Consider the following 26,753-nt stretch of genomic DNA (forward strand, 5'->3'; position numbering starts at 1 on the left):
TCTTTCCTTGGATTCCTATTACAGTTCTCATAACTGCATCCAGGGCTTTCATTGGGCTAAGAACCATCTATTCTGCAAGGTGTGTTAGAACACGCCTTTAATTCCCATACTCAGATTGCATGTGGATCTCAGGTCTTGGAGGAGAGCCTTGTCACCACAATGAGTTCCAGACAGGCAGATCTACTGAGCTACAGAGAGAGAGAGAGAGAGAGAGAGAGAGAGAGAGAGAGAGAGAGAGAGAGAGAGAGAGAGAGCAAGAAGAAAACATGGCTGTGGAGCTTTTCTCTACTGAGGCATTCAGCAGCCAGGAAGAGGTTTCTGAGAATGTGCTGCCATTTCTCAAAAGCAAAGCACTAAATCCTGCATCCTAATAGCACTAAAGAGCTTCCTTCCACATGGAGGAAATGGATAGAATCCATAAAAGTCTCATCTAAAGCATGTATTCAGCATTGAGATGGAACCATAGCCCTCAACCACAAATACACATGATCCCCAGACTTGGGATGTAAGCTCTACAATTTTCAAATATCATTGCTGATTAAATGTGGGTCTCTACAGTAGACATTAGGTTGAAAATAAGCTAATGGATCTCCATGCCAATACAACCTCTGCTCTGTATATTATACATGTTCATCACCAGCCTACCTGCCTTAAGAGTTTTGTATTTTTGCACAGATAATCTCAATGGGTTTTCCAATGTATGGAGGTATTGAGTGTTTGTATTGATGAATTTTGTTTCATTTTTAAATATTTATTTAATTTGTTTCTAATTAGGTCTCTGAGTTTTTGTATTTAAATGTGTGTGGATGGCTCAAGTGTTCCCAGAGACTAGAGTAAAATTTCAGACATCTGGAATTGGAGACACAGGTAGCTGTGGGAACTGGGCATCAAACACTGCTCCACAGGATGAGCAGCAAGCATTCTTTTTTTTTTTTTTAAAGATTTATTTATTTTATGTATATGAGTACACTATAGCTATCTTCAGACACACCAGAAGAGGGCATCAGATTATCATTGCAGATGGTTGTGGACCACCATGTGGTTGCTGGGAATTGAACTCAGGACTTCAGGAAGGGCAGTCAAGTGCTCTTAACCACTGAGCCATCTCTCCAGCCCAGCAGCAAGCATTCTTAACCTCTGAGCAATGTCTTCAAGAGAATCCATATAACATTTTGCATAGGGTCCTCTTCAAGGAAAGAACATGTTGGGTCATTATTCTGCAAGATCTAAGAAGAGGAAGGAGAGAGACAAGACACACAGAGGTTTATTGGGCCAGGGAAAGCACAATACACAAGTATGTGCTCTCGCAGGACTCATTTATTAAAAGAAAAAAAAACAAATAAGCACATTCTTATTCAAAACTGATGTATTCAAAGATATAAAAAGTTATAATGCTAATGGTGGTGGCTGAAGATAATATCAGGCTGCAGGACCTCCTCAAGAAAGAAAGACACGGCTTAATAGCAATGGCAGTCTAATGCAAAAACACTTATAATTTCAGTTTGACTTATATTTCATGAAAATATATGTCCATATGCTGCAGAATAAAGTGTGAGGGATCAGCCAAAAGGTGGATACCATGCAGAGGGAGAGTGACACAGAGCCTTCCTATTCCAGTCTGTTATACTCTATATAATGTCCTTTCTCTTTATTCCCTTCACTACCTCTATGGTCCCTCATACTCTGCAAGTGTTGGGATGTAAGCTCTACAATTTTCAAATATCATTGCTGATCAAATGTGGGTCTCTACAGTAGACATTAGGTTGAAAATAAGCTAATGGATCTCCATGCCAATACAACTATCTTCAATCAGAAGAATTTAATTGGAATTCAAATAAAATAAATTTCTTCCCCAAGTACATCTAAAAATGCTTGAATATACATGGACTATGCCTCTAATGAGTTGCTTGAGTAGTGCTTTCCATTTATTAGTGCCCAACAATGGCATTGCCTTATTTATTGCCAACAAGAGCATAGCATGGCCTCCAAATTATAGATAAAGTATTTGTGACAATCCAAACATTTCTTGCTCACAAAGTAGACATGGTTTGGCTGCCTTAAAATCTTGAGTGTGTCCATAAGCTCAGAACAAAGTTGTATAAATCTGTGTGGAATAACATTACCAGTGTCATCATAGACCTCATCAGGGGCAGGGTACTTCTCCAGGGCCAAATGTGTGAGGTTAGCAGTATGCTGCAGCAACTTCTTCAGGCTGTCCATGGACAAAGAGTTCTCCTCAAAATTGACTTCAGTGAGCTGGGAACACTGGCTCAGCACAGGCAGGAGGGCTCTGATTTGGAAGTCCATGATCATACAGCCATTCAATTTTAATGTCTTTAGAGTAGCAGTCACTCTTTCTAGCAAGCTTCTGAGAAATGGATGACTTAAATTTATGAAGGTGACCCCACTCAGGTCCAGGTGTTTGAGCTGATGGATGCTTGGACACTGGGAGAGATACTTCATATCTGATTGTGACAGCATGCAATGAGTGATAGCAAGGGTCTCTAATGGACTCTCCAAGCACCTAGAGAGAGAGAGATAAGAGAGATGAAGGACTTTACCTCACTCATGTACAATAGTAGAAGAGAAAAAGCTGAGATATCAAGGTAGCAGAGTTGACTTAGGCCCAAAGTCATTTTCAGACCATTATTAAATTCAAGCTTAAGATTCTCTCTGAATAAGAGCTCACGACTCCTGTCATGTTATTCTAGGTTAGGACATAAGCTATCACTGTGACTGCTACTGCCTCGACGCTACAGTTTCTTCTGAACTGTTATATATCCAGTGACAGATATTGTAAACTAGAGAACCTAAAAGATGAACTGGGAACCAATTATAGGCATCCCCATCTCTGCCAACATTTATCTCAATGTGCCCTGGCTACCACACAGAGCCTTTGTTCTGTTCATAGGGATTCTCCCAATTATTCACTCATTTCCCATCTATTCATCCCCTTCCTGTGCTCAAATTTTCTTTGAACCATGGGTAGTCAGAGGCAGATATAATCTGTTTACATAGCTCTCAAGATGAAGTTGACATGAGAGGACATGCAGTAAAAAAAAAAATCTCATATATTTTATAGATCTATTTTCCCTTTATCAGATTTCTAATGACATATTTTCTAAATTATGAACACATATATGACAGTCTGACTTTCCTAAGGCAAAAGTCAGAATGGAACAGCAGCATAAAGTATTATTAAATTCTTCTAAGCTTAAATCTATATAAGTTCACCACTGGCTGGGAAGCCACTATATACACTGATGTTTAATGTAAAACAAAACAAAACAGCAACAACAAAAGCCTTTGTACACCCCTGGATAAAGCTCTCTTTCTTTCATACCTGAGCACTTGGTCCAGGTGTTCATTCAGGAAGTAGACATCATTCAAATAGAGATGCTGGAGGTTACAAAGTTTGGAGAATTGAAAAAAGATCTGTTTAACACACAGGCCTTCCGTCTTTTGGTCCCAAGGCCAATCCACAGTTATGCAGATTTCCTTCAAAAGGAGTTTTTGGAGGTTTTTCATTTGGCCCAGGCCAGGGGCTAGCAATGCAAGGGTACACATGTCCCAGCATTTATTAATTTCCAGTTCCTGTATTGAGCCTAGATCAAAAACCCCCAACACATTCAGTGAGTCATAGGCAGGAATGGCCCCAAACTCCAACTTCTGACAGATCACCTGTATCACATTTTTCCTCTGCTTGGCCCAATGACAAAAGTATTTTATGTATTTGGATGGATGGCGGGACGTGAAGGAAAGGTTCATCAATACAGTCATGACCTGTTTTCCCCCTGTGATGGGATGATTCTCCACTGGTTGGGTCTTGCCAATGACATCTAGAGAGCTGACTAAATCCTGTATTCCAGTATACCCTTTCCAGAAGTCATGATGGGCATCCCGTAAATCAAGCACTTGCAGTTTCCACATCCTGTGGGTAAAACAGATGGACATTCAGATGGACAGGAGACAGAAATGTGTAATCTGCATGACCCCACAATTCAAGTTCCCTTGAAGAGGCAGGGACAGACTCATTGCATATTGAATATTTCTGTTCTCAGCTGTGCTACATATACCACCATTTTGTTTCTTTGTCTCCAATATAGAAGTTAGTGACCCCCTACAACCAGAAGGCTCTGATTCACCTCGTACCCATTTTGAATAATCTATTCACTTGCCCCCATCCACAACCATTCCTCCATGCTACTTTGGTCTCCCTTACCTAGGTCGAACCTTCTGTTTCATCAGCAAATCAAGGCCATCTAGCACAGCTTTCAAGGTCTCCAGGTGAGGAGGAGTCTCCATTAGTCCTCCCACTGGAAGACATGGGAAAGGCCATGCTGCCACCATCTGCTTCAGGATGTTAGACTGTTTGCTGGTGAATGCATCCTTGAACAGTGGTGGGAAGAGTTGCATGGGCAGGTCCTGTAGAGCAGAGATGGTCAAGGCTTCGTCTTTCATCAGGCTTCTTCCTGCCAGATGCTGCAGTGTTGGTGGGTTGAAGTTCATCTTGGTTTTCAGATATGCAGATGCTATAGAAATATCCAAAGGAAAAAAGATTTCATCCAAAATTCCGTTAGCATGTATCTTCTCCCCACACCCCAGCCCCACCGCTAATGACATAAACCAGCAAGGGTGCCAATAACTGGTCTGGTACCACTAGAAATCTTGTAATTCAGATTCTGAGGTATCTGATTTTCTCATTGCCATAGTTTCTTCAAGGTATTCTTGTTTATGTGGATACTTATTTTTTCAATAAGTTTTAGAAGCAGGAGACATGCTGAGCTCTAAGCTATCCTTTAAGAGATAGAATGCATTGAGGCAACAAGCAGCCTGCTATCCAAAAGTTACTTCACTCTTTCCACCATATTTTCTCCACCTTCATCAGACCTGGGGATCCTGACCCATACAGGTAGCCTTCCCTTCCCCACCATCTTTGCTGCCTATGAGACCTCTCAGGCATTCCAACCCCCCCCAAGCACCCTGTATCCCTCTGGATATGTATTGTTCTGCCACCTTCAGCAGACCTGTGGATCAGAAACCATACAGATAAGCATCTGTTTATTCCCCCTCTCATCTTCCCTGCCCACTGGGTCCTCTGGGCAAGTCAAGCTACCTTGTGAAGCATGCTATCTCAGGGGGACCTCCACTCTCTTGCCACCTCTCCTCCCTCCTTAATCATATCTGTGGATCCTGAACTATACAAATAAGTCACTCATCCTCCCAACTTGGTGAGTCCTGTGGGACAAGTTAAGCTGCCCTGAGAAGAGTGCTATCCCAACAGAACACACATTTTTCTCCTGATGTCAAAGATGCTCCCCTGTGGTGCGCAAAGACCCTTGTTCAACTATGGTTATAGCAGCTTTCTGTCAATAGGCACAAACTAAAACAACCAGAGTTGTTCTCAGCTGAAGACTCATAAAGACATTGTGATACAACTACACAATGGAATATTATTCAGCTATTAAAAATAAAGACATCAAAAATTGTGCAGACAAATGAATTGAATTTGAGAATATCATGCTCAGTGAGGTAACCCAGTCTAAAAAGGACATGCATGGTATATACTCACTAATAAGTGAATATTAGCCTCAATATACGTGATACCCATGCTGTACTCCACAGACCCAAAGTAGCTAAATAAAAGGAAGAAGTGAGGATGATTGAATCTCACTTCGAGTGTGGATAAATTAATCATAAGAGGCAAATGAAAGGAAAAAATGTTGTAGTCAAAAGGATAGAGAGGATAATGGTCAGTGTCAGGATTAAGTGTGGTCAGAGACAGGAGAGATGGCAAGATAGCCATGAGAATGAGTGGCGTGGGATGGGTAGTGGTGGTATATCCAGGATCAGACAGAGAAGTGAGATAAGGCAGTTGCTCCATCATCAGTGGGGTTGACATTAGCTGTTACTCTCAGAATTGGGGAAATTGAATCTGAACCATTCTCCTGCTTTAGCCATGCAGAAACCCCAGTGGAGCAATAGGAACAAATAACCCACCTATAAAACTGTTGATCCCAAATTTTTTCCTCTGTAAAAGCAGTGCCAGAATGGTGGATGGAACAGAGACTGAGGGAATTATTACATTATTAATGGTACTCTGTCATACTTGCAGACAGAAGCCTAGAATGTCTATTCTCTGACAAGTTCCACCCTTTACCTGACTCTAGAGACCCACAGGCAAAGACTGGGTGGAGCTTGGGGACTCTTATTGAAGAATAGGGGGAAGGGTTTCAGGATTCCAAAGAGATAGGAACTGAAGAAGAACAACAACACAGTCAAATAACTTAGAACCTCTGGTCTCTCAGATACTGAACCACCAATAATAGAATATGTAGAGACAGTACTTAGGGCTCCCCACACATATGTAGCGTTAATGCAGTCTGGTTTTACATAGGTCTCAAACATATGGAGAATGGGTCTAACCCAAAAACAGTTTCCTGGAAGTGGGATATATTCTTGAATTGGATCTGTCTTGTTGAACCAAAATGAAGGAGGAAATTCCTAATCTCATAGACTTGATGGGCCAGGGTAGGGAGATACCCAAGAAGGGCCAAATCACTCAGAGCAGTAAGCAAGGGGAGTGTGGGAAGGGTTGTGGGATGGGGCAAGTGGTAGACAGTAATGAGCAGGAGTTAATAAGTAAAAATCAATCAATCAATAAATCAAACAAACAAGAAATTGAATGCTTCAATTTGTCAAATTAATGGTTTCATTGAACTCATAGCCAAGTGTTCTTCCCTACACAATTCTCTTCCTTGTCATTTTATAAATCTATATTAGCTTTGAACTAAATTTTTTGTAAAGTAGATTAGAGTAGGTCAGAATATATGGTGTTTGTCCTGTGCCTGAGTCCTTACATATTGCTTCCTTAGCCCATTATTAACAAGGAGGTCAGGGCAACTTCAGATCTTATAAGGTAGAGGCTGAACATTCATGTTTCATGACACTTGGCTATATATGGATTTCTGGCTATTCTGGGATAAATGAGATTTGATGCTTCCAAATAACCAAACTATGAAATTAAGCAAGCAAGCAAGGAAACAAACAAATACACACACATACACACACACAAAAAAAATAACATTAAAATGAACACTGTCAAGCCAAGTCATATGTGGTGTCCTAATGGGCATAAATGACTTACCTGATTTGGGTACTGCTCTCAAAAGCTCCAATCTCAGCAAGGTGAGGCAATCACGCCAGACTCCAAGGCTCTGAGTGTCTTGTGCAGCCATTTGCGTCCTTATATACTCTTTCTTATACCTTCCCTTGCAGCCCCACCTCTCAGGCCACGTGATAAGATGAGGAAGTCTCCACCCTTTTAATCTCATTTTGGCCTAGCTAGAGTGAATCAGATCAGGTAAGGAGAAAGATAGGAGAGAGGCCCAGAGTGCCAGGTGAATGAATAGACATAGCCAGCTGTAGGGGTGAGTGTTGGGCGTTCTCTAGAATATCCCAGAGACTTGGGATGTGAGAGCCTCCAGGACTCAATGGAAATGACCTCAGCACGAACTTCTAACAGTTGGCAGATGGAAACTGAAGAGACCATCTCCAGTGGACATATACAAGGCTTCCAATGGAGGGATGGGTTCATCAACCTACCTTAAATATTTCTGACTCAGACTTGTTCTGGTCTAAAAAAATGCAAGGATAAAAATGGAGTAAAGATTGAAGGAAAGGCCAGCCAGTGACTGGCCCAACTTGGGATCCATCCCACTGGCGGGCACCAATATCTGACATGGTAACATGTTGTTCTTGCAGACTAAAGCCCTGCATGGCTGTCTTCTGAGTGGCTCTACCAGCAGTTCACTCAGACAATTGCAGATACTTACAACCAAACATTGGATTGGAGGTTGGGGTCCCCTATGGAAGAGTTATGGAAAGAATTGAAAGAGCTAAGAGGAAGGTAACCCCATAGGAAGAACAACAGTATCAACTAACCCAGACGCCAGACAGCTCCCTGAGAGTAAACCACCAACCAAAAGCATGCATGGGCTAGTCACAGCAGTCTGCTTGGTCTGACCTCAGTAGTGTAGGATGAATTTAATCCCATAGATAATTGATACCTCCGGGACAAGGAATAGTGCAGGGGGAGAAGAGAGTGAGAAGGAGAAGGTGGACTAAGTACCATCACAGAAGTACAGGGGATAGCATTGGAGTGAAAAAAAATTTGAAGAAGAGACTGGGTTGTGGGGCAACATTTGAAATGTAAATAAGTAAAACACCTTTTTTAAAGCCTGATGATGATGAAGAGGAAGAAGAGGAAGAAGAAGAAGAGGAAGAAGAAGAAGAAGAAGAAGAAGAAGAAGAAGAAGAAGAAGAAGAAGAAGAAGAAGAAGAAGAAGAAGAAGAAGAAGAAGAAGAAGAAGAAGAAGAAGAAGAAGAATTAAAGCCAGGTATGTTCGTTTATAAAAGTAATCCTAGCAACAGAAGGGTGAGGCAGGAAGATTGCTGAGAGTTTGAATTTCCAATTAACATACAAAGCCTGACCTTGCTAAAAAAAAAAAAAAAAATAAGTCAACTTACTTACTTACTTACTTACTTACTTACTTACTTACTTACTTACTTACTTACTTACTTAAAAGAGACTTGGCATTGGGGAGTAATGCACTCAATAGGCTCTGGACTCTCAGGCATGTGTCAGCTTTTGCCTGTCTCAAAGCGAACTGCATCAGTAACACACTGAAAATAATCCCAGACTTCATCAGTTTGGGATACAGGCAAGCAGTGAGAAGGCAGATTTTCATTGGAAGTTGTAGCAGACAGGGAGAGTTGTGAGGATTTAATGAGCCCTGTTCTCTGATTCCAAGTACATTGAACTACATTTAAAAAACAGCCATTAAATCTGATTGGGGTGTCTATAAAATTTTGCTACCTCCATTAGGGAGACGAGTGCAGAGTTTCTTAAGAGGAAAAAAATGGGAAATACACTAAAGCCCACATTTATAGTTCTTTTTTCATAGATCGTAGAAAAGAAGATGTAGTGGCTATTCCTGGTTGTCAACTTGACTATATCTGGAATGAACTACAATCCAGGATTGGAACACTCACCTCTGATCCTGATCTTGAGGCTGGGAGATAAAAGTTTCTGACCTGGATCTTGGTATGGAAAGCTTTGAGGCAAAGTGGTTATGAATTACAGGACCTTAAGGCAAGGAGATCTCTGAATTCAAGGTTACCTGGGACAAAGCAAGTCCCAGATCCAGGCGTGGTGGTACATACCTTTAATCTGAGACATGCATTCTGCTAGAGACTCACTAAGGATATTGGAAGAAGGAAGACTTCTCATTTTTTTTTCCTGGTTGCCTGCCTTGTGGGACTGAACCACCGCTAGATCCTTGGACTTCCATTCACAGCTGCTACTGATCATTGTGGGGGAGTTGGACTATACACTATAAGTCATCAACCAATTATTTTAATGTATAGAGAATACCCATAAGTTCTGTGACTCTAGAGAACCCTGGCTAGGACAAGTTGGTATCAGAAGTGGTTCTAGAGGAGCAGAAGTATAATAATTAATCTTTTAAGAATCTGGAGTTGCTTTAATCACCAGCACCTTCAACTACTGAAACCTCCCCCAGATGCTTTCTCTCCTGGGAGCTAGGAGAATACTGAAGATCCATGGTTGAAACTATATTTCAGACTTAAAGAAACTAGTGCCTTTGATTATCTTCATGAATTAGGCGATGCGGTGTAAAAAAACTTTCTACAAGTTCGGGGGAAAATCAGAAAATGATTTTGCTGGTTTGTTGCTCTTAGTATCTCTTGAAAAATTGATGAAGGAAAAGAATGAGCTGTATGATGAAATCGAATGGCTACAGGTACATGTAAACAATTTCTAGGTTTCTAAGTGTACCCTTAAAGAGAATCTTCTCTCCAGCAGTCATAGAGCTCAAGTTACAGAAAATGAAACTGAAGACCTCGTTATAAAGTTGACTGAATTGTAGTGAAATTCAAGTGTCAGCATCAGAGGCTGTCAGCAGTTAAAGTAAGGGCATTAATTGGTAAAGAATGGTATCCTATGACTTGGAATGGGGATGTGTGGAGGACCCTGTTGAAGTTGAGAATTTTGAATCTTCAGATTCTCAATGGTTTACCCCACCTGAGGAAGACCCCCCCTGGAGCGGGGAGACCCTCTCTCAAGTCTCTTGTGAGATTGTCCTTGCTGTAATCACACAAGGTTTATTAACGGGAACCAGTGCACTGGGGTCGAGACTCATATCCCATGCAGGGGCAGTGGAGTTCGACCCCGAGAGGCTGGGAGAAAGGGTATTTAAAGGGAGAAACCACAACCCGAGGGGGCAGGGATGGTGTCATTGGAAAGTGTGTAGAATAACAGTGAAAAGTCACAAGGAAAAACTCTCTGTTTTTCAAGATTGTTTCCCAGGAGAAGCTGTCTCCTCCTTCTCAGATTGTTTAACTTCATGGTCCCCTAGTTCCTAGGAGAAGCTGCTTCCTGCTTCTCAAGATTGTTTAACTTTATGATCCACTAGTTCCTAGGAGAAGCTTCCTGGAACATACAATTCTGAGGCCTAACCTGTTTCTTCTACTCTAAACTTTGTGTCTAGGGGGGCAACTTTAAAACTTTTACCTTTCAGTAGTACCCTCAGCCCTACCTTGAAATAATGCCTCTTCCACATGAGGAAATTAATCCCTCAGAGTCTGATAAACCAACAGTGACTTTTGATGCAGAAAATGCCAGACAAGACAATGGTGATGTTTCTCAAGGCCCACCAATAATTTCTTCTAGACCCATAACCAGACTCAAGGCAAAATAGGCCCCTATAGGGGAGATAGAAAGTTAGTCCTTGAGGAAATGTGCTACACTACTAGGGAACTTAATGAGTCTGATAACTCATTCAAGCAGAAATCTGGGAGATATGTGTGGGAATGGATTTTAAGGGTGTGGGATAATGGTGGAAGGAACATAAAACTAGATCAGGCTGAGTTTATTGGTGTGAGCCCTCTAAGTGGAGATTCTAGGTTTAATATGGAAGCTCACACAGTTAAAATGGTGTCAGAAGTTTGTTTGAATGGTTGGCCGAAGTATGTATCAAACAATGGCCTACTGAAAGGGAGTTGGAGATGCTTGATATCCCCTGGGTTAGTGTTGCTGAAGGGATTTTAAGGCTCAGGGAAATTGCAATGCTAGAGTGGATGTGTTGTGTAAAACTTAACCCTCCACAATGGGAAGGCCTGGAAGATATGGCCTTCGCGAATCCTATAAGACACAAACTGGTGAGAGGGGCACCAGTACATTTGAAGGATTTTGTTCTTACCCTTTTCTTGTGCCAGACCTTAGGGTTAGAGATGCTGTTGCTCAATTAGATGAATTAAATGCAATGGGTTTAATTGGGTCCCAGGTAACAAGAGCCAGGTGGCTGCATTGAATCACCAGAGACAAGAGGATCATAGTTATTATAATGGACAGCCTAGACAAAATGATTATAATGACATAGCCCATAATGGCCAACACAGGAGAGGTGAAATTTATAATGGCATGATTCATTCGGACCTGTGGTACTGGCTAATCAGTCATGGTTTTTCCAGGCATGAAATAGATAAGAAGTCTACTGCTTATCTGTTTGATCTATCTAAGCAGAACAATTCTCAAACAAATGAAAGAAAGGCTACAATCAATTGTGGCAAAAGGCAATCTCAGCCAATGAATCAGTTTCTAGACTTGAGCTAGTTTGCAGACCCAGAATTCCTTGAATGAAGGGGTGGTCAGGTTCCTCTAAGGAAGCGTATTGATAAGACCTCTAAATGTTTTGCTGTTAGCCATTCTCCAGTTCTTCTCCAGAGGAACCTATGACCTTTTATGAGGGCAACTGTACACTGAGGGAAAGGAAATAATCAGACTTTTGGGGGTTTATTGGAAACTTTCTGAATTGATACTGATCCCAGGATACCCCAAGAAACATTGTGGCCCTCCAGTTAAAGTAGGAGCTGATGGAGGAGAGGTGATTAATGGAGTTCTGACTGATGTCCTACTCACAATAGGTCCAGTAGGTCCCAGAACACATCCTGTGGTCATTTCCCCAATTCCAGAATGTATAATTGGGATAGATATACTTTGAAGTTGGCAGAATTCTCACATTGGTTCTCTGGCCTGTGGAATGAGGGCTATTATTGATTAGAAAGGCTAAATGGAAGACTTTAGAGCTGCCTTTGCCAAAGAAAATAGTGAATCAAAAACAGTATCGTACTCCTGGAGGAATTGCAGAAATTACTGCCACTATCAAGGACTTGAAAGATTCAGGGGTGGTGGTTCCCACCACATCTCCATTTAACTCTCCTATCTGGCCAGTACAGAAGACAGATGGATCCTGGAGAATGACAGTTGACTATCAAAGACTAAATCAGGTAGTAACTCCAATAGCAGCTGCTTTACCAGATGTAGTTTCATTACTTGAGCAAATTAACACATGTCCTGGTACCTGGTATGCAACTATTGATCTAGCAAATGATTTCTTCTCAGTACCTTTCCATAGGGACCACCAGAATCAATTTGCTTTCAGTTGGCAAGGCCAGCAGTATACTTTTACAGTTTTGCCTCAAGGATTTATTAACTTTTCCTCCTTGTGTTATAATTTAGTTAGGAGGGATCTTGATAGTTTGTGTCTTCCACAAAATATCACATTGGTGCACTATATTGATGACATAATGCTGTTTGGACCAAGTGAGCAGGAAGTAGCAACCACTTTGGATTCATTGGTAGCACATATGTGTATCAGAGGATGGGAACTAAATTCAACCAAAATTCAAGGACCATTTACATCAGTGAAATTCTCAGGGGTCCAGTTGTGTGGGGCAGGCAGAGATATTTCTTCTAAGGTGAAAGATAAGTTATTGCGCCTGGCCCCTCCCACCACCAAGAAAGAAGCACAACATTTAGTGGGTCTATTTGGATTCTGGAGACAGCACATTCCTCACTTGCATGTGTTACTTAGGCCCATTTACCAAGTGACTCAGAAAGCTGCTAGCTTTATGTGGGGACTGCAACAGGAGAAGACTCTTCATCAGGTCCAGGCTGCTGTGCATGTTGCTCTACCACTTGGACCATATGATCCTGCTGACCAGATGGTACTTGATGCTATGTATAGCCTCTGGCAGGCCTCTATAAGTGAATCACAGAAGAGACCTTTAGGATTTTGGAGCAAAGCTCTACCATCATCTGCAGACAACTATTCTTCCTTTGAAAAACTGCTCTTGGTCTACTTTTAGGCCTTAGTGGAAACTGAATGTTTGACAATAGGACACCAAGTTACCATGCAATGTAAACTGTCCACCATGAGCTGAGTGTTACCACACCCTTCAAGTCATAAAGTAGAATGAGCTCAGCAGCACTCTATTATCAAATGGAAGTGGTTGGGCCTGGGCATGTCCTGAAGGCACAAGCAAGTTACATGAAGAATTTGCTCAAATGCCTATGGTCTCTACTATTGTTACAATGCCATCGACTGCCAAGCATGCACCTATAGCCTCATGGGATGTTCCTTATGATCGGCTGACTGAAGAAGAAAAGATTAGGACCTGGTTTACTGATGGCTCTGCACATCACCAAGAAGTGGACAGCTGCAGCTTTACAACTCTTTTCCGGAACAACCCTGAAAGATACAGGTAAAGGAAAATCTTGTTTGGATGAAGAAATGGTCAGATATACGATTATTCATTGACTCATGGGCTATAGCCAATGGCTTGGCTGGATGATTAGGGACTTGGAAAGATCATGATTGGAAAATTGGTGAAAAAGACTTCTGGGGAAAAGGTATGTGGATAGATCTCTCCAAATGGGAAAAGGATGTGAAGATGTTTTTGTCCTATGTAAATGCTCACCAAAAGTTAACTTTAGCTGAGGAGGAGATCAGTAATCAAGTGGATAAGATAACCTATTCTGTGGACAGTCAGACTTTTTCCTCAGGTATCCCTGTCATGCTCAATGGGCACATGAACAAACTGGCCATGGCGGCTGAGATGGATGTTATGCTTGTGCTCAACAACACGGATTTTCACTCACCAAGGCTGACCTGGCTACAGCTGCTGCAGAATGTCAGATCTGCCAAGGGCAGAGACTAATACTGAGCCCCAGGTCTGGCACCATTCCTTGAGGTGGCCAGCCAGCAACTTGGTGGCAGGTTGACTACATTGGACTACTTCCTCTGTGAAAAGGACAATGTTTTGTTCTTACTGGAGTAGATACTTATTCTCATTATGGATTTTCCTTTCCTGCACGTAATGCTTCTGCCAAAACTACCATCCATGGACTTACAGAATGTCTTATCTATCATCATGGTATTCCACACAGTATTGCTTCTGATGAAGGAACTCATTTCACAGCCAGAGAAGTGCGACAGCGGGCCCAAGATCATGGAATCCACTAGTCTTATCGTGTTCCCCATCATTTTGTAGCAGCTGTCTGATAGAAAGATGAAAAGGCCTTTTGAAGATGCAGTTACAGCACCAATTAGGTGGCAGCAGCATGGAAGGCTGGGGCAAAGTTCTTCAGAAGGCAGTATAGGCTTTGAATCAGCATCCAATATATGATAGAGTTTCTCCCAGAGCCAGAATCCATGGGTCCAGGAATCAAGGGGTTGAAAGGGGAATAGTTATACTCACTATCACTCCTCGTGATCCTCTAGGAAAATTTTTTGCTTCCTGTCCCCACAACTCTAGGTTTTACTGGCCTAGAAGTTTTGGTTTCAGAGGGGGGAGTGCTCCTACCAGGAGTCACAATGAATATTTCATTGAATTAGAAGGTCAGACACCCCACCCCAACCCCCACTCTGGGTCATTTTGGGCTTCTAATGGCTTTAAACCAATAGGCTAAGAAAGGAATAGCAGGGGAAATTGGATTGCCCTTCAGTATGGAGGTAAGAAGGATTATGTCTGGGGTGCAAGAGATCCCTTAGGGTGTCTCTTGGTACTATCATGTCATGTGATTAAAGCCAATGGGAAACTACAACAGCCTAATCCAAGCAGGATGGCAAAGAATGCAGATCCATCAGGAATGAGGCTATGGGTCACTCCTCCAGGGAAAGAGCCAAGACCTGCTGAGGTGGAAGAAATACAGAACGCGTAGTAGAGGAAGATAGTCATAAGTACCAGCTGAGGCCATGTAACAAGTTGCAGAAGCAATGATTATAAAAAGATATGAACGCTTCTTTTGTTTTATTTTTTAAGAACACATTTGCCTTTCTCCCAATTTCTTTAACATCAATTGGTATTTAAGTTTTGATACTAAAAGAATGTTCACAAGGGACTGTACCATTTTAAATTGACATATGCATTTGCGATTGTATGAGGAAAAGTTATATCATGCTAGGCATATTCATGATCTTGTTATTGTTGCATGTGGATGTGAGATATTTGTGTCAAATTGACAAGGGGCGACTATTCCTGTTTGTCAACTTGGCTATATCTGGAATGAACTACAATCCAGAATTGAAAGGCTCAAGATCCTGATCTTGAGGCTGGGGGATAAAAGTTTCTGGCCTGCAACTTTGTATGGAGATCTTGAGACAAAGGGGCTATGAATCACAGGAGATTTAAGGCAAGGAGATCTCTGAATTCAAGGACACCCGGGACAAAGCAAGTCCCAGATCCAGGTGTGGGGGTACACACCTTTAATCTGAGAAACACCTTCTGCTGCAGACTTACATAAGGACATGGGAAGAAGGAAGCCTGTCTTTTTTTTTTTTTTTTTTTTTTTTTATCTTTATTAACTTGAGTATTTCTTATGAACATTTCGATTGTTATTCCCTTTCCCAGTCTCCGGGCAAACATTCCCTCTAACTCATCCCCCTCCCCTCCTATATGGGTGTCCTCCTCACCATCCTTCCCCCATTACTGCCCTCCCCCCAACAATCACCTTCACAGGGGAATCAGTCTTGACAGTACCAAGGGCTTCCCCTTCCACTGGTGCTCTTACTAGGCTATTCATTGCTACCTATGAGGTTGGAGCCCAGAGTCAGTCGATGTAGAGTTTTTGGGTAGTGGCTTAGTCACTGAAAGCTCTGGTTGCTTGGCATTGTTGTTCATAAGGGGTCTCGAGCCCCTTCAAGCTCTTCCAGTCCTTTCTCTGATTCCTTCAACGGGGGTCCTATTCTCAGTTCAGTGGTTTGCTGCTGGCATTCGCCTATGTATTTGCTGTATTCTAGTTGTGTCTCTCAGGAGAGATCTACATCTGGCTCCTGTCGGCCTGCACTTCTTTGCTTCATCCATCTTGTCTAATTGGGTGGCTGTATATGTATGGGCCACATGTGGGGCAGGCTCTGAATGGGTGTTCCTTCTGCCTCTGTTTTAAACTTTGCCTCCCTATTCCCTGCAAAGGGTATTCTTGTTCCCCTTTTAAAGAAGGAGTGAAGCATTCACATTTCGGTCATCCTTCTTGAGTTTCATGTATTCTGTGCATCTAGGGCAATTCAAGCATTTGGGCTAATAGCCACTTATCAATGAGTGCATACCACGTGTGTTTTTCTGTGATTGGGTTACCTCACTCAGGATGATATTTTCCAGTTCCATCCATTTGCCAATGAATTTCATAAAGTCATTGTTTTTGATAGCTGAGTAATATTCCATTGTATAGATGTACCACATTTTCTGTATCCTTTCCTCTGTTGAAGGGCATCTGGGTTCTTTCCAGCTTCTGGCTATTATAAATAAGGCTGCGATGAACATAGTGGAGCATGTATCTTTGTTATATGTTGGGGCATCTTTTGGGTATATGTCCAAGAGAGGTATAGCTAGCTAATCACGTAGTTCAATGCACAATTTTCTGAGCAACCTCCAGACTGATTTGCAGAATGGTTTTAACAGTATGAAATCCCACAAAAAATGGAGGAGTGTTGCTCTCTATCCACATCCTCGACAGCATTTGATGTCACACTGAGTTTTTGATCTTAGACAATTATCACTGGTGTGAGGTGAAATCTCAGGGTTGTTTTGATTTGAATTTCCCTTATGACTAAAGATGTTGAACATTTCTTTAGGTGTTTCTCAGCCATTCGGCATTCCTCAGCTGTGAATTCTTTGTTTAGCTCTAAACTCCATTTTTTAAATAGGGTTATTTGTCTCCCTGCGGTCTAACTTCTTGAGTTCTTTGTATATTTTGGATATAAGCCCTCTATCAGTTGTAGGATTGGTAAAGATCTTTTCCCAATCTGTTGGTTGTCGTTTTGTCCTAACCACAGTGTCCTTTGCCTTATAGAAGCTTTGTAGTTTTGTGAGATCCCATTTGTCGATTCTTGATCTTAGAGCATAAGCCATTGGTGTTTTATTCAGGAAATTTTCTCCATTGCCCATGTGTTGGAGACTCTTCCCCACTTTTCTTCTATTAGTTTGAGTGTGTCTGGTTTGATGTGGAGGTCCTTGATCCACTTGGACTTAAGCTTTGTACAGGGTGATAAGCATGGATCGATCTGCATTCTTCTACATGTTGACCTCCAGTTGAACCAGCACCATTTGCTGAAAATGCTATCTTTTTTCCATTGGATGGTTTTGGCTCCTTTGTCAAAAATCAAGTGCCCATAGGTGTGTGGGTTCATTTCTGGGTCTTCAATTCTGTTCCATTGGTCTATCTGTCTGTCTCTGTACCAATACCATGCAGTTTTTATCACTATTGCTCTGTAATGCTGCTTGAGTTCAGGGATAGTGATTCCCCTGAAGTCCTTTTATTGTTGAGGATAGTTTTAGCTATCCTGGGTTTTTGTTATTCCAGATGAATTTGCAAATTGTTCTGTCTAACTCTTTGAAGAATTGGATTGGTATTTTGATGGGGATTGCATTGAATCTGTAGATGCTTTTTGGTAAAATGGCCATTTTTACTATATTAATCCTGCCAATCCATGAGCATGGAGATCTTTCCATCTTCTGAGGTCTTCCTAATTTCTTTCTTCAGAGGCTTAAAGCTCTTATCATACAGATCTTTTACTTACTTGGTTAAAGTCACACCGAGGTATTTTATAACATCTGGGACTATTATGAAGGATGTTTTCCCTAATTTCTTTCTCGGCTTGTTTCTCTTTTGTGTAGAGGAAGGCTACTGATTTATTTGAGTTAATTTTATACCCAGCCACTTTGCTGAAGTTGTTTATCAGCTTTAGTAGTTCTCTGGTGGAACTTTTGGGATCACTTAAATATACTATCATATCATCTGCAAATAGTGATATTTTGACTTCTTCTTTTCCAATCTGTATCCCCTTGATCTCCTTTTGTTGTCTGATTGCTCTGGCTAGAACTTCAAGAGCTATATTGAATAAGTAGGGAGAGAGTGGGCAGCCTTGTCTAGTCCCTGATTTTAGTGGGATTGCTTCAAGTTTCTCTCCATTTAGTTTAATGTTAGCAACTGGTTTGCTGTATATGGCTTTTACTATGTTTAGGTATGGGCCTTGAATTCCTATTCTTTCCAGGACTTTTATCATGAAGGGGTGTTGAATTTTGTCAAATGCTTTCTCAGCATCTAATGAAATGATCATGTGGTTTTGTTCTTTCAGTTTGTTTATATAATGGATCACGTTGATGGTTTTCCGTATATTAAACCATCCCTGCATGCCTGGGATGAAGCCTACTTGATCATGGTGGATGATTGTTTTGATGTGCTCTTGGATTGGTTTGCCAGAATTTTATTGAGTATTTTTGCATCGATATTCATAAGGGAAATTGGTCTGAAGTTCTCTTTCTTTGTTGTGTCTTTGTGTGGTTTAGGTATAAGAGTAATTGTGGCTTCATAGAAGGAATTCGGTAGTACTCCATCTGTTTAAATTTTGTGGAATAGTTTGGACAGTATAGGTATGACGTTTTCTATGAAGGTCTGATAGAATTCTGCACTAAACCTATCTGGACCTGGGCTCCTTTTTGTTGTGAGACATTTAATGACTGCTTCTATTTCTTTAGGAGTTATGGGTTTGTTTAAATGGTTTGGCTGTTCCTGATTTAACTTCGGTACCTGGTATCTGTCTGGGAAATTGTCCATTTCCTGCAGATTTTCAAGTTTTGTTGAATATAGGCTTTTATAGTAAGATCTGATGATTTTTTGAATTTCCTCTGAATCTGTAGTTATGTCTCCCTTTTTCATTTCTGATTTTGTTAATTTGTACACACTCTCTGTGTCCTCTCATTAGTCTGGCTAAGGGTTTATCTATCTTGTTGATTTTCTCAAAGAACCAACTTTTGGTTCTGTTGAATCTTTCTATGGTCCTTTTTGTTTCTACTTGGTTGATTTCAGCTCTGAGTTTGATTATTTCCTGCCTTCTACTCCTCCTGGGTGTATTTGCTTCTTTTTGTTTTAGAGCTTTTAGGTGTGCTGTCAGGCTGCTGACATATGCTCTCTCCTGTTTCTTTCTGCAGGCACTCAGAGCTATGAGTTTTCCTCTTAGCACAACTTTCATTGTGTCCCATAAGTTTGGGTATGTTGTACCTTCATTTTCATTAAATTCTAAGAAGTCTTTAATTTCTTTCTTTATTTCTTCCTTGACCAGGTTATCATTGAGTAGAGCATTGTTCAACTTCCATGTATATGTGGGTATTCTTCCCTTTTTGTTATTGAAGACCAGCTTTAGGCCGTGGTGGTCTGATGGGATGCATGGGATTATTTCTATCTTTCTGTATCTTTTGAGGCCTGTTTTATGACCAATTATATGGTCAATTTTGGAGAAAGTACCATGAGGTGGTGAGAAGAAGGTATATCCTTTTGTTTTAGGATAGAATATTCTATAAATATCTGTTTAAGTCCATTTGGTTCATGACTTCTCTTAGTCTGTCTATGTCTCTGTTTAATTTCTGTGTCCATTGATGAGAGTGGGGTGTTGAAATCTCCTACTATTATTGTTTGAGGTGCAATGTGTGCTTTTACCTTTAGTAAGGTTTCTTTTATGTATGTAGGTGCCCTTGTATTTGGGGCATAGATATTTAGGATTGTGAGTTCATCTTGGTGGATTTTTCCTTTGATGAATATGAAGTGTCCTTCCTTATCTTTTTTGATGACTTTTAGTTGAAAATCAATTTTATTCGATATTAGAATGGCTGCTCCAGCTTGCTTCTTCAGACCATTTGCTTGGAAAGTTGTTTTCCAGCCTTTCACTCTGAGGTAGTGTCTGTCTTTGTCTCTGAGGTGTGTTTCCTATAGGCAGCAAAATGCAAGGTCCTCATTGCATATCCAGTTTGTTAATCTGTGTCTTTTTATTGGGGAATTGAGTCCATTGATGTTGAGAGATATTAAGGAATAGTGATTATTGCTTCCTGTTATATTCGTATTTGGATGTGAGATTATGTTTGTGCTTGTCTTCTCTTTGTTTTGTTGCAAGACAATTAGTTTCTTGCTTTTTCTAGGGTGTAGCTTGCCTTGTTATGTTGGGCTTTACCATTTATTATCATTTGTAGTGCTGGATTTGTAGAAAGATATTGTGTAAATTTGGTTTTGTCATGAAATATCTTGGTTTCTCCATCTATTTAATTGAGAGTTTTGCTGGATACAGTAACCTGGGTTGGCATTTGTGTTCTCTTAGGGTCTGTATGACATCTGTCCAGAATCTTCTGGCTTTCATAGTCTGTGGTGAGAAGTCTGGTGTAATTCTGATAGGTCTGCCTTTATATGTTACTTGACCTTTTTCCCTTACTGCTTTTAATATTCTTTTGTTTTGTTTTGTTTTGTGCATTTGGTGTTTTGACTATTATGCGATGGGAGGAGTTTCGTTTCTGTTCCAATCTATTTGGAGTTCTCTAGAGGAAAGCCCCTATCTTTAAGTCCCTCGGACTCCTTTCTCCTAACCTATAAAACCTCTGGAGGTTTTTCTTAATCTATGGTGCTGCTTGATTAATAAAAGCTAGAGCAACTGCTGCCTTTGCTGCTGTCAATTAGGTCCCAAGAGGATGTATTGTCGAAATGCCTCCATGAACCTCTCTAAAATTCTTTCACTTCCTCCCAGCCTAATATCATACATTCTGACCAAATTTGTGGTGTGTCTTGCATCCACTTTGATACCTGTCAGAAGAGGTTGATGGTAGACCAAGGACCTCTTCTTACTTTAACAGGGTTAAAAATCCCAATCAGGGAGAGTCAGGAGAGGGCAAGCATATTGAGGGGTGCTACCCTTTAGGGCCAGGAACAATCTTCCTGGCCTCTTCTCTCCTGACTGGAACCTGTTAAATGTGGATATAGCCTGTCTCATGTTAATTGATCAGGCATATCAAAGTCACTTGTCAAAGGCATTTTGTCAAACTCATATTGTCAAAGTCACCTCTTCAACGTCATCACATAATGAGAAACAAAAGCAGAACATTCAAAAATGCAAATTAAAAACTGCACTGACTTTCAAGCAGAAACATGAAACAGCCAGAAATGGACCCTCATGAAGAGATCTCTCCATGACACCCAAAACACAAGTCAGACTTTTTCTATCAGGCAGAAATAAGAAATAACCAGAAAGTGGTGCACACCCACAAGAAAAGAACCAAATTGGTAGGCATCTCTCAGCTCTCCTGAGCCCAAGCCCACCCCAGACTGAGACTCAGGATGTCTCCCGGAAGTGCCATAGCCACAGCCCCTAGATATGTCTATCGCTAACTGCAACCAGCCATGGATACAATACGGAGGCCTTGTTCTCTGACAGGTGGAAGCATTTGCTCCTTGAGCCCATGACTGTTCAAACTGAACCACAGGACATCTTCTGGCCTCACCATAGCCTCGGGTTCCAGACATATCTGTCCTAAAAGAAAGCAGGCACAGAAACAAATTTAAGGCCTTGTGTCCAGAAGGATGTGACACCATTTGGAATCAGTGATCAGAAAAAAGGGACAACCAGAAAGCAAAAACAACCCAAACCAGAAAAAGATACAGCCTGGAGTAACAAGAACCAACCAGAAGGTGGTGCTATAGAAGACGGATGGGATACTACTGCGACCTGAAATAAAAGGGTGCAGCCCGCAGTAACTAGAAGCAACCAGGAGGTGGCACTCACACACACATGACAACCCTCAGTACTGTACAAATGTTTACTCAGACCTGGAAAAATCACCATGGCAACATAAGTCATTTATCTTTCCACAAGTTTTCTTTCTGCTCTGTAGATCTCACAGAAAGATTCTAACATCCAGACACACTAGCCGCCACAGAAATCACAAGCTTTTGAGCCACTGTGAAAATACTCACCTGCGCAGAACACATAGAAAACATCTGATGCTCAGGTTTCTCAGCACGGTTCAAACCGAGAAGAATTTCCACGGCAACACAAGCCACCAGATTCCACTCAAATAAATCATCTCAAAACGATTGAAAGAGCTACACCAAATGGCTTGCTTTACACAGGCTTGCTTCTCTTCTGCTCTGCATATATCACAGAAAGCACAGAAATTCAGCACTCAGGGAAAAAGCAGGAAGTCTAACACAGTGTTACAAACATAAAAACACAAACACCGGGGTTGAGGATTTAGCTCAGTGGTAGAGCGTTTGCCTAGCAAGCGCAAGGCCCTGGGCTCGGTCCCCAGCTCCGAAAAAAAGAAAAAAAAATACACACACACACACACACAGACAAACACCTAGACTAGTTTTCTGGGCTTCAAGACCCTCCAGATCGGTAGTCCTATGCTATGTGTCATGGGAAACTACCTCACCAATGTACAAAATGTGGTGCAAGGGAATGTTAGTGATCTCAAAATAACCCATGCAGAACCAATCTGATGTAACTCAAAGCAGGGTCTTGGTTTTATTTGAGCTAGCTCAGATCCCGGCAATACACCATCACACAGGGCATTTCTGGTGGGGGAGCCCTGAACATAAAGTTTTACGGTGAGCAGCAAGCAGGGAGTATGTGTGAAAGCATCCAATTGGAAAGTTACTGTGGATCTTAACTGTGGCTGGTGATGGAAGTCATCATAAACTTAATTTCTGTTCTCTGCATTGGTGGCTCTTAGGCAAGGGGTAGGCTTGTAACCTGGGGGGTACAGGTTTGTGGGGGGAATATCCTGGAGACACAGGTCTTATTGAAGGTGTAACCTGAAATGATGGTCTTGCTGGAGATTAGCCTAGAGACTGGAGCTGGGTTCAGGATTTGTTGGGGGAGGGGGCAACATAGAAACCAATGTTAGGTACCAGCTGTTAGTTTGCCCGAGTTGAAACTTAGGTCAGTTTCTCTAAAATTGAGTCTGAATTTAAAAGATTTGGCATCTCAAGGTCACTTCTTGATCCTGGGAGTTCTATGCTAGACTGAGGTAGATTGAAAGGGGTGCTGGAGCATCAGAGCACTGATTACAGCCAATTTCTGGTACCCAAGTGTGTATACACTTGGTATGTTATAATCGTGATTCAGACTCTGAGGTGAAGTGAATGTTTTCCTGGGTTTTTTGTTTGTTTGTTTGGTTGGTTTTTTCTTTTTGGCAAACTTGTTATGGTTCCCAGGCTGGTCTGAAACTCACAATGGGTGTTTTGCCTGCACTCTGTATCACATGAATGCTTGGAGCCTATGAAGACTAAAAGAATCCGAGAACTGGATCTGTGAGCCATCATGTGGCTGCTGAGAATTTGTTTTGCCAGGAAACATTTGTGAACCCCAAAGACCGCCATGGAGCCATCTGTGATATGATAATGCCATTAGAGTCTCTTTATGACAAGCTTGGGATTTGCCTCTCCTCCAACCCAGTCCTGAGAAAGCAGGACAGGACAGGAAGGCTGAATAACCTCAAACTCTCGACAGGACAAGTTAGTACAGAAAAATATGAATGAATGAGGGGTTGAGGGACAGGATGTCCAGTCTGGCATACATCGAATAGACGGAGTTTGAGCCAACAAGTTTGGACTCTGAAGCAAGACTGTGCAGGATCGCAAACAGTCTGAAAGAATATCTGAAACAATTCGGCTAATCTTTGATTGACAGTTGGTATAAAGTAGATAGGGAGGAACTCTGGTTAAAGTCAAGCCATGAGATCCTTCCTGGTACATGGGTCCAGCTTCGGTTCTGCTGAAGGGCAAGTTTTCATGCCTTTTTTCTCTGTAAGAGATATAGGCCATCCAAAGATGGAATAGGTTTGGCCTGTCAGATTCAATCCCGGTTCTCAGAGCAGCCAGCTCACTTAGACACTGAGCTATTCCTTCACCCCTCATCCCTCTTTTGAGACAAGGTCTCCCTGGTCTATCTTCAAATTCAGAAATGTCAGCCTGCCTCTGCCTCCCAAGCAGTGCTATGGTTAAAAGTATTTAAGAGTGTGTTCTGCCTAGCCTATTCTTTTTAATTTCTGCATTTTTGCTTACTTTATGTTACAATTTTTGATTTCTGAGAACATGGTCTCTACATAGACTTTGTTGTCCTCCAAGTCCATACACAGACCAGGAAGCTCTCAGTGACATCATCCTGCTTTTGCATCAAGAGTGCCAAGATTAAAGGCATGCACTGCCACACCTGCCTATTTACATTAAATATAAAGTAAGACTCTGGTGGCGCAGGCCTTTAAACTTGGAAGACCCAGGCAGAAAGAATATGCGTGTGAGGTGAACATAAAATACATCGGGAAACGCTATTTGAAAAAAAACATAGTGGGGGTATGTTGTGGAATACTCTTCTGGTGCCTAAAAACCATGAACTCTTCATCAGAGCAGCTGTGGTTACCTGATCATGTCTACTCACCTTCACTTGTTGAAGGGACATTGCACCCTCACTCGAGGTACCCCCATGGCAGTTGTATGCCATTCTCTCCTAACTGCTCCAGGTCTAGGAGGCTGTGTATATTGGAAGAGAATATTACCTGAAGGAAGAATTCCATCTTTGCAACTGCGGGAATGTCATTAGGGTGAGATTGAGTGTTGTAACTATCTGAGTCATTGAGGCTTCTGTAAGTAACCTTTCTCTCATTATCTTGTATTCATTGGCTTGACAAGTTAGGCTTTTGCTGGAAGGTCTTATGTCACCATTGGTTGTTTACTTGGGGGTGACAATATATTTGTTCACATCTATCCGGGGATTGTTCATAGAACTGGGTTGATGTAGCCTTGTACATACTAGGAAATTACTCCAACACTGAGCTGCATTCCCAGCTTAATTTGCTTACTTATTTATTACCAGCCTATTTTTGTTTGTATGTATGTATGCGTGCACATAATTATTTTTTAGGCTGAGCCAGAATGGACCCTTTATTGTTAGAATGGAAACTCACTTGTGGACACTAAGATAGACCAGGCTAATCTTGAACTCAGTCCATGTTTCAGTGTCATAAGATATGGTGGAGAACAGTTGACTCTAAACTAATTATAGCAGAGAAAATAGATATAATCATACTAGAAAAGATCCACCCTTCTTCAAACATGGGACCCAGGAAAATGCAGGATTAGTCCACCGGCCACATCATAATTACAGATGCCAATTTGAAAACAGCCAAAAATGTTAAAAACAAGGAGGACTGTCAAATTACTAATGTGGTTGCCAACAGAAGGACCCCAGTACACGGTACCAGAGAATCAAGCCAGGAGTTAATCAGGAAATGGACGCCATGGAGGTAAAACCAGGAAAATTCCTATACAGATATTTGCTAATATTAAACATACCTTTTCACTTCAGGATGGACTGAGACTTTCCAAACCAAGCATGAGATTGTAGAGACAGTAACAAAGAAATTACTAATAGAAATTCTTCCAAGGTACAATTTTATTTTTTAAGATTTTAGAGTCAGACGATGGACATTCATTTGTGTCCCAGGTGACTTAGAGATTAGCTAATATTCTGAGGATTGATTAGAAACTTCATTGTGCTTACTGACCCCAGAGTTCAGGACAGGTAGAAAAGGTAAACAGAACACTAAAAAAAAAAAGACCTTAATTTAATTGACCTTAGAGACTGAAGATGACTGGGTGACCCTTTTCCCCTTCATCCTTCACAGAACTCCCCATACCTCTTGATAGAAGTAATAAGAGAAACAGATGACTGCTAATTATTACACAATTTTGAGGGTGTAGAATTGACAAACTTTTTGCTTTCCATAAAACAGGTCCACCTCCAGTGCTCCAACAGTCTTATACCAGAAATTGGGCCCTAGTCAAGAGACACTGCCATGGGTCACTAAAGTGGTCGCTGTGCTACAGAGCATGGATTCACCACACACCAACTTGCAGTTGAAGATTAGCCTGACCAGGAGGAGAAAAATTTAGCCTCAAGACTAACTCATGTCTCCCACTGATGGGCCCTTACTCACTCCTCTGGGACACCACAAAACACAGCCATGTTATTGTTTTCATGAAGCTTTAGGAAGTCCCATGATTGGGATTTCTAATCTCAAGAGAAAGGGGAAGCGGGGTTGAGATGTTAAATCTTTTATATTCAGACTCCATTTTAGAGAAACTGAGAAACTGACCTAAGTTTGAACTCAGGTAAACTAACAGGCATTAGTTTCCATGTTGCCTCCCAATAAATCCCAAGCCTAGCTCCAGTCTCTAGGCTAATCTCCAACAAGACCAGCATTTCCAGGTTACACCCTCAGCAAGACCAGTGTATCCAGATTATTACGCCAGCAAACTTGTACCCCCAGCATACAAGTCTATCCCATGCCTAACACACCAATGCTGAGGAGAACAGGAATTAAGTTTATTATATGACTCCCAATGCCAGACAATTATGATAAAGGCCACATCAGCTTTCGTATTAGATGCTTGCACACATACTCCCTGCTTGCTGCTCACTATAAAGCCTTGCCCCAATAGACATTCAGGGCTCCCCCACCACTAAAACTGTCCTGTTTGATGGTGGTGCACTGGAGAGGCCCAAACTCACTGG

At 41.5% G+C, this 26,753-nt stretch overlaps 1 protein-coding gene across 1 annotated transcript; it reads right to left on the minus strand.

The window, feature by feature from the left end:
• Positions 1 to 1,956: 1,956 nt before the first annotated feature.
• Positions 1,957 to 4,551, minus strand: LOC116886323 (PRAME family member 8-like). Its single transcript, XM_032887775.1, has 3 exons — positions 4,223 to 4,551; positions 3,344 to 3,931; positions 1,957 to 2,524 (listed from the first exon to the last, which is right to left on the minus strand). The coding sequence occupies exons 1-3, from the start codon at positions 4,507 to 4,509 to the stop codon at positions 1,957 to 1,959; spliced, it is 1,443 nt and encodes a 480-aa protein (XP_032743666.1). The 5' UTR covers positions 4,510 to 4,551.
• Positions 4,552 to 26,753: the final 22,202 nt, after the last annotated feature.

This window comes from Rattus rattus, chromosome 1 (assembly GCF_011064425.1).
Source record: "Rattus rattus isolate New Zealand chromosome 1, Rrattus_CSIRO_v1, whole genome shotgun sequence".
NCBI classification, from domain to species: Eukaryota; Metazoa; Chordata; class Mammalia; order Rodentia; family Muridae; genus Rattus; species Rattus rattus.

What these genes read in the sequence shown, in the direction of transcription:
- LOC116886323 (XM_032887775.1), bottom strand. Translation starts at nt 4,509, where the DNA reads ATGAACTTCAACCCACCAACACTGCAGCATCTGGCAGGAAGAAGCCTG. An exon ending in AAACAGAAGGTTCGACCTAG is followed by an intron (nt 3,932 to 4,222) that starts GTAAGGGAGACC and finishes TTTTACCCACAG; the next exon opens with GATGTGGAAACTGCAAGTGC. An exon ending in CACCTGGACCAAGTGCTCAG is followed by an intron (nt 2,525 to 3,343) that starts GTATGAAAGAAA and finishes CTCTCTCTCTAG; the next exon opens with GTGCTTGGAGAGTCCATTAG.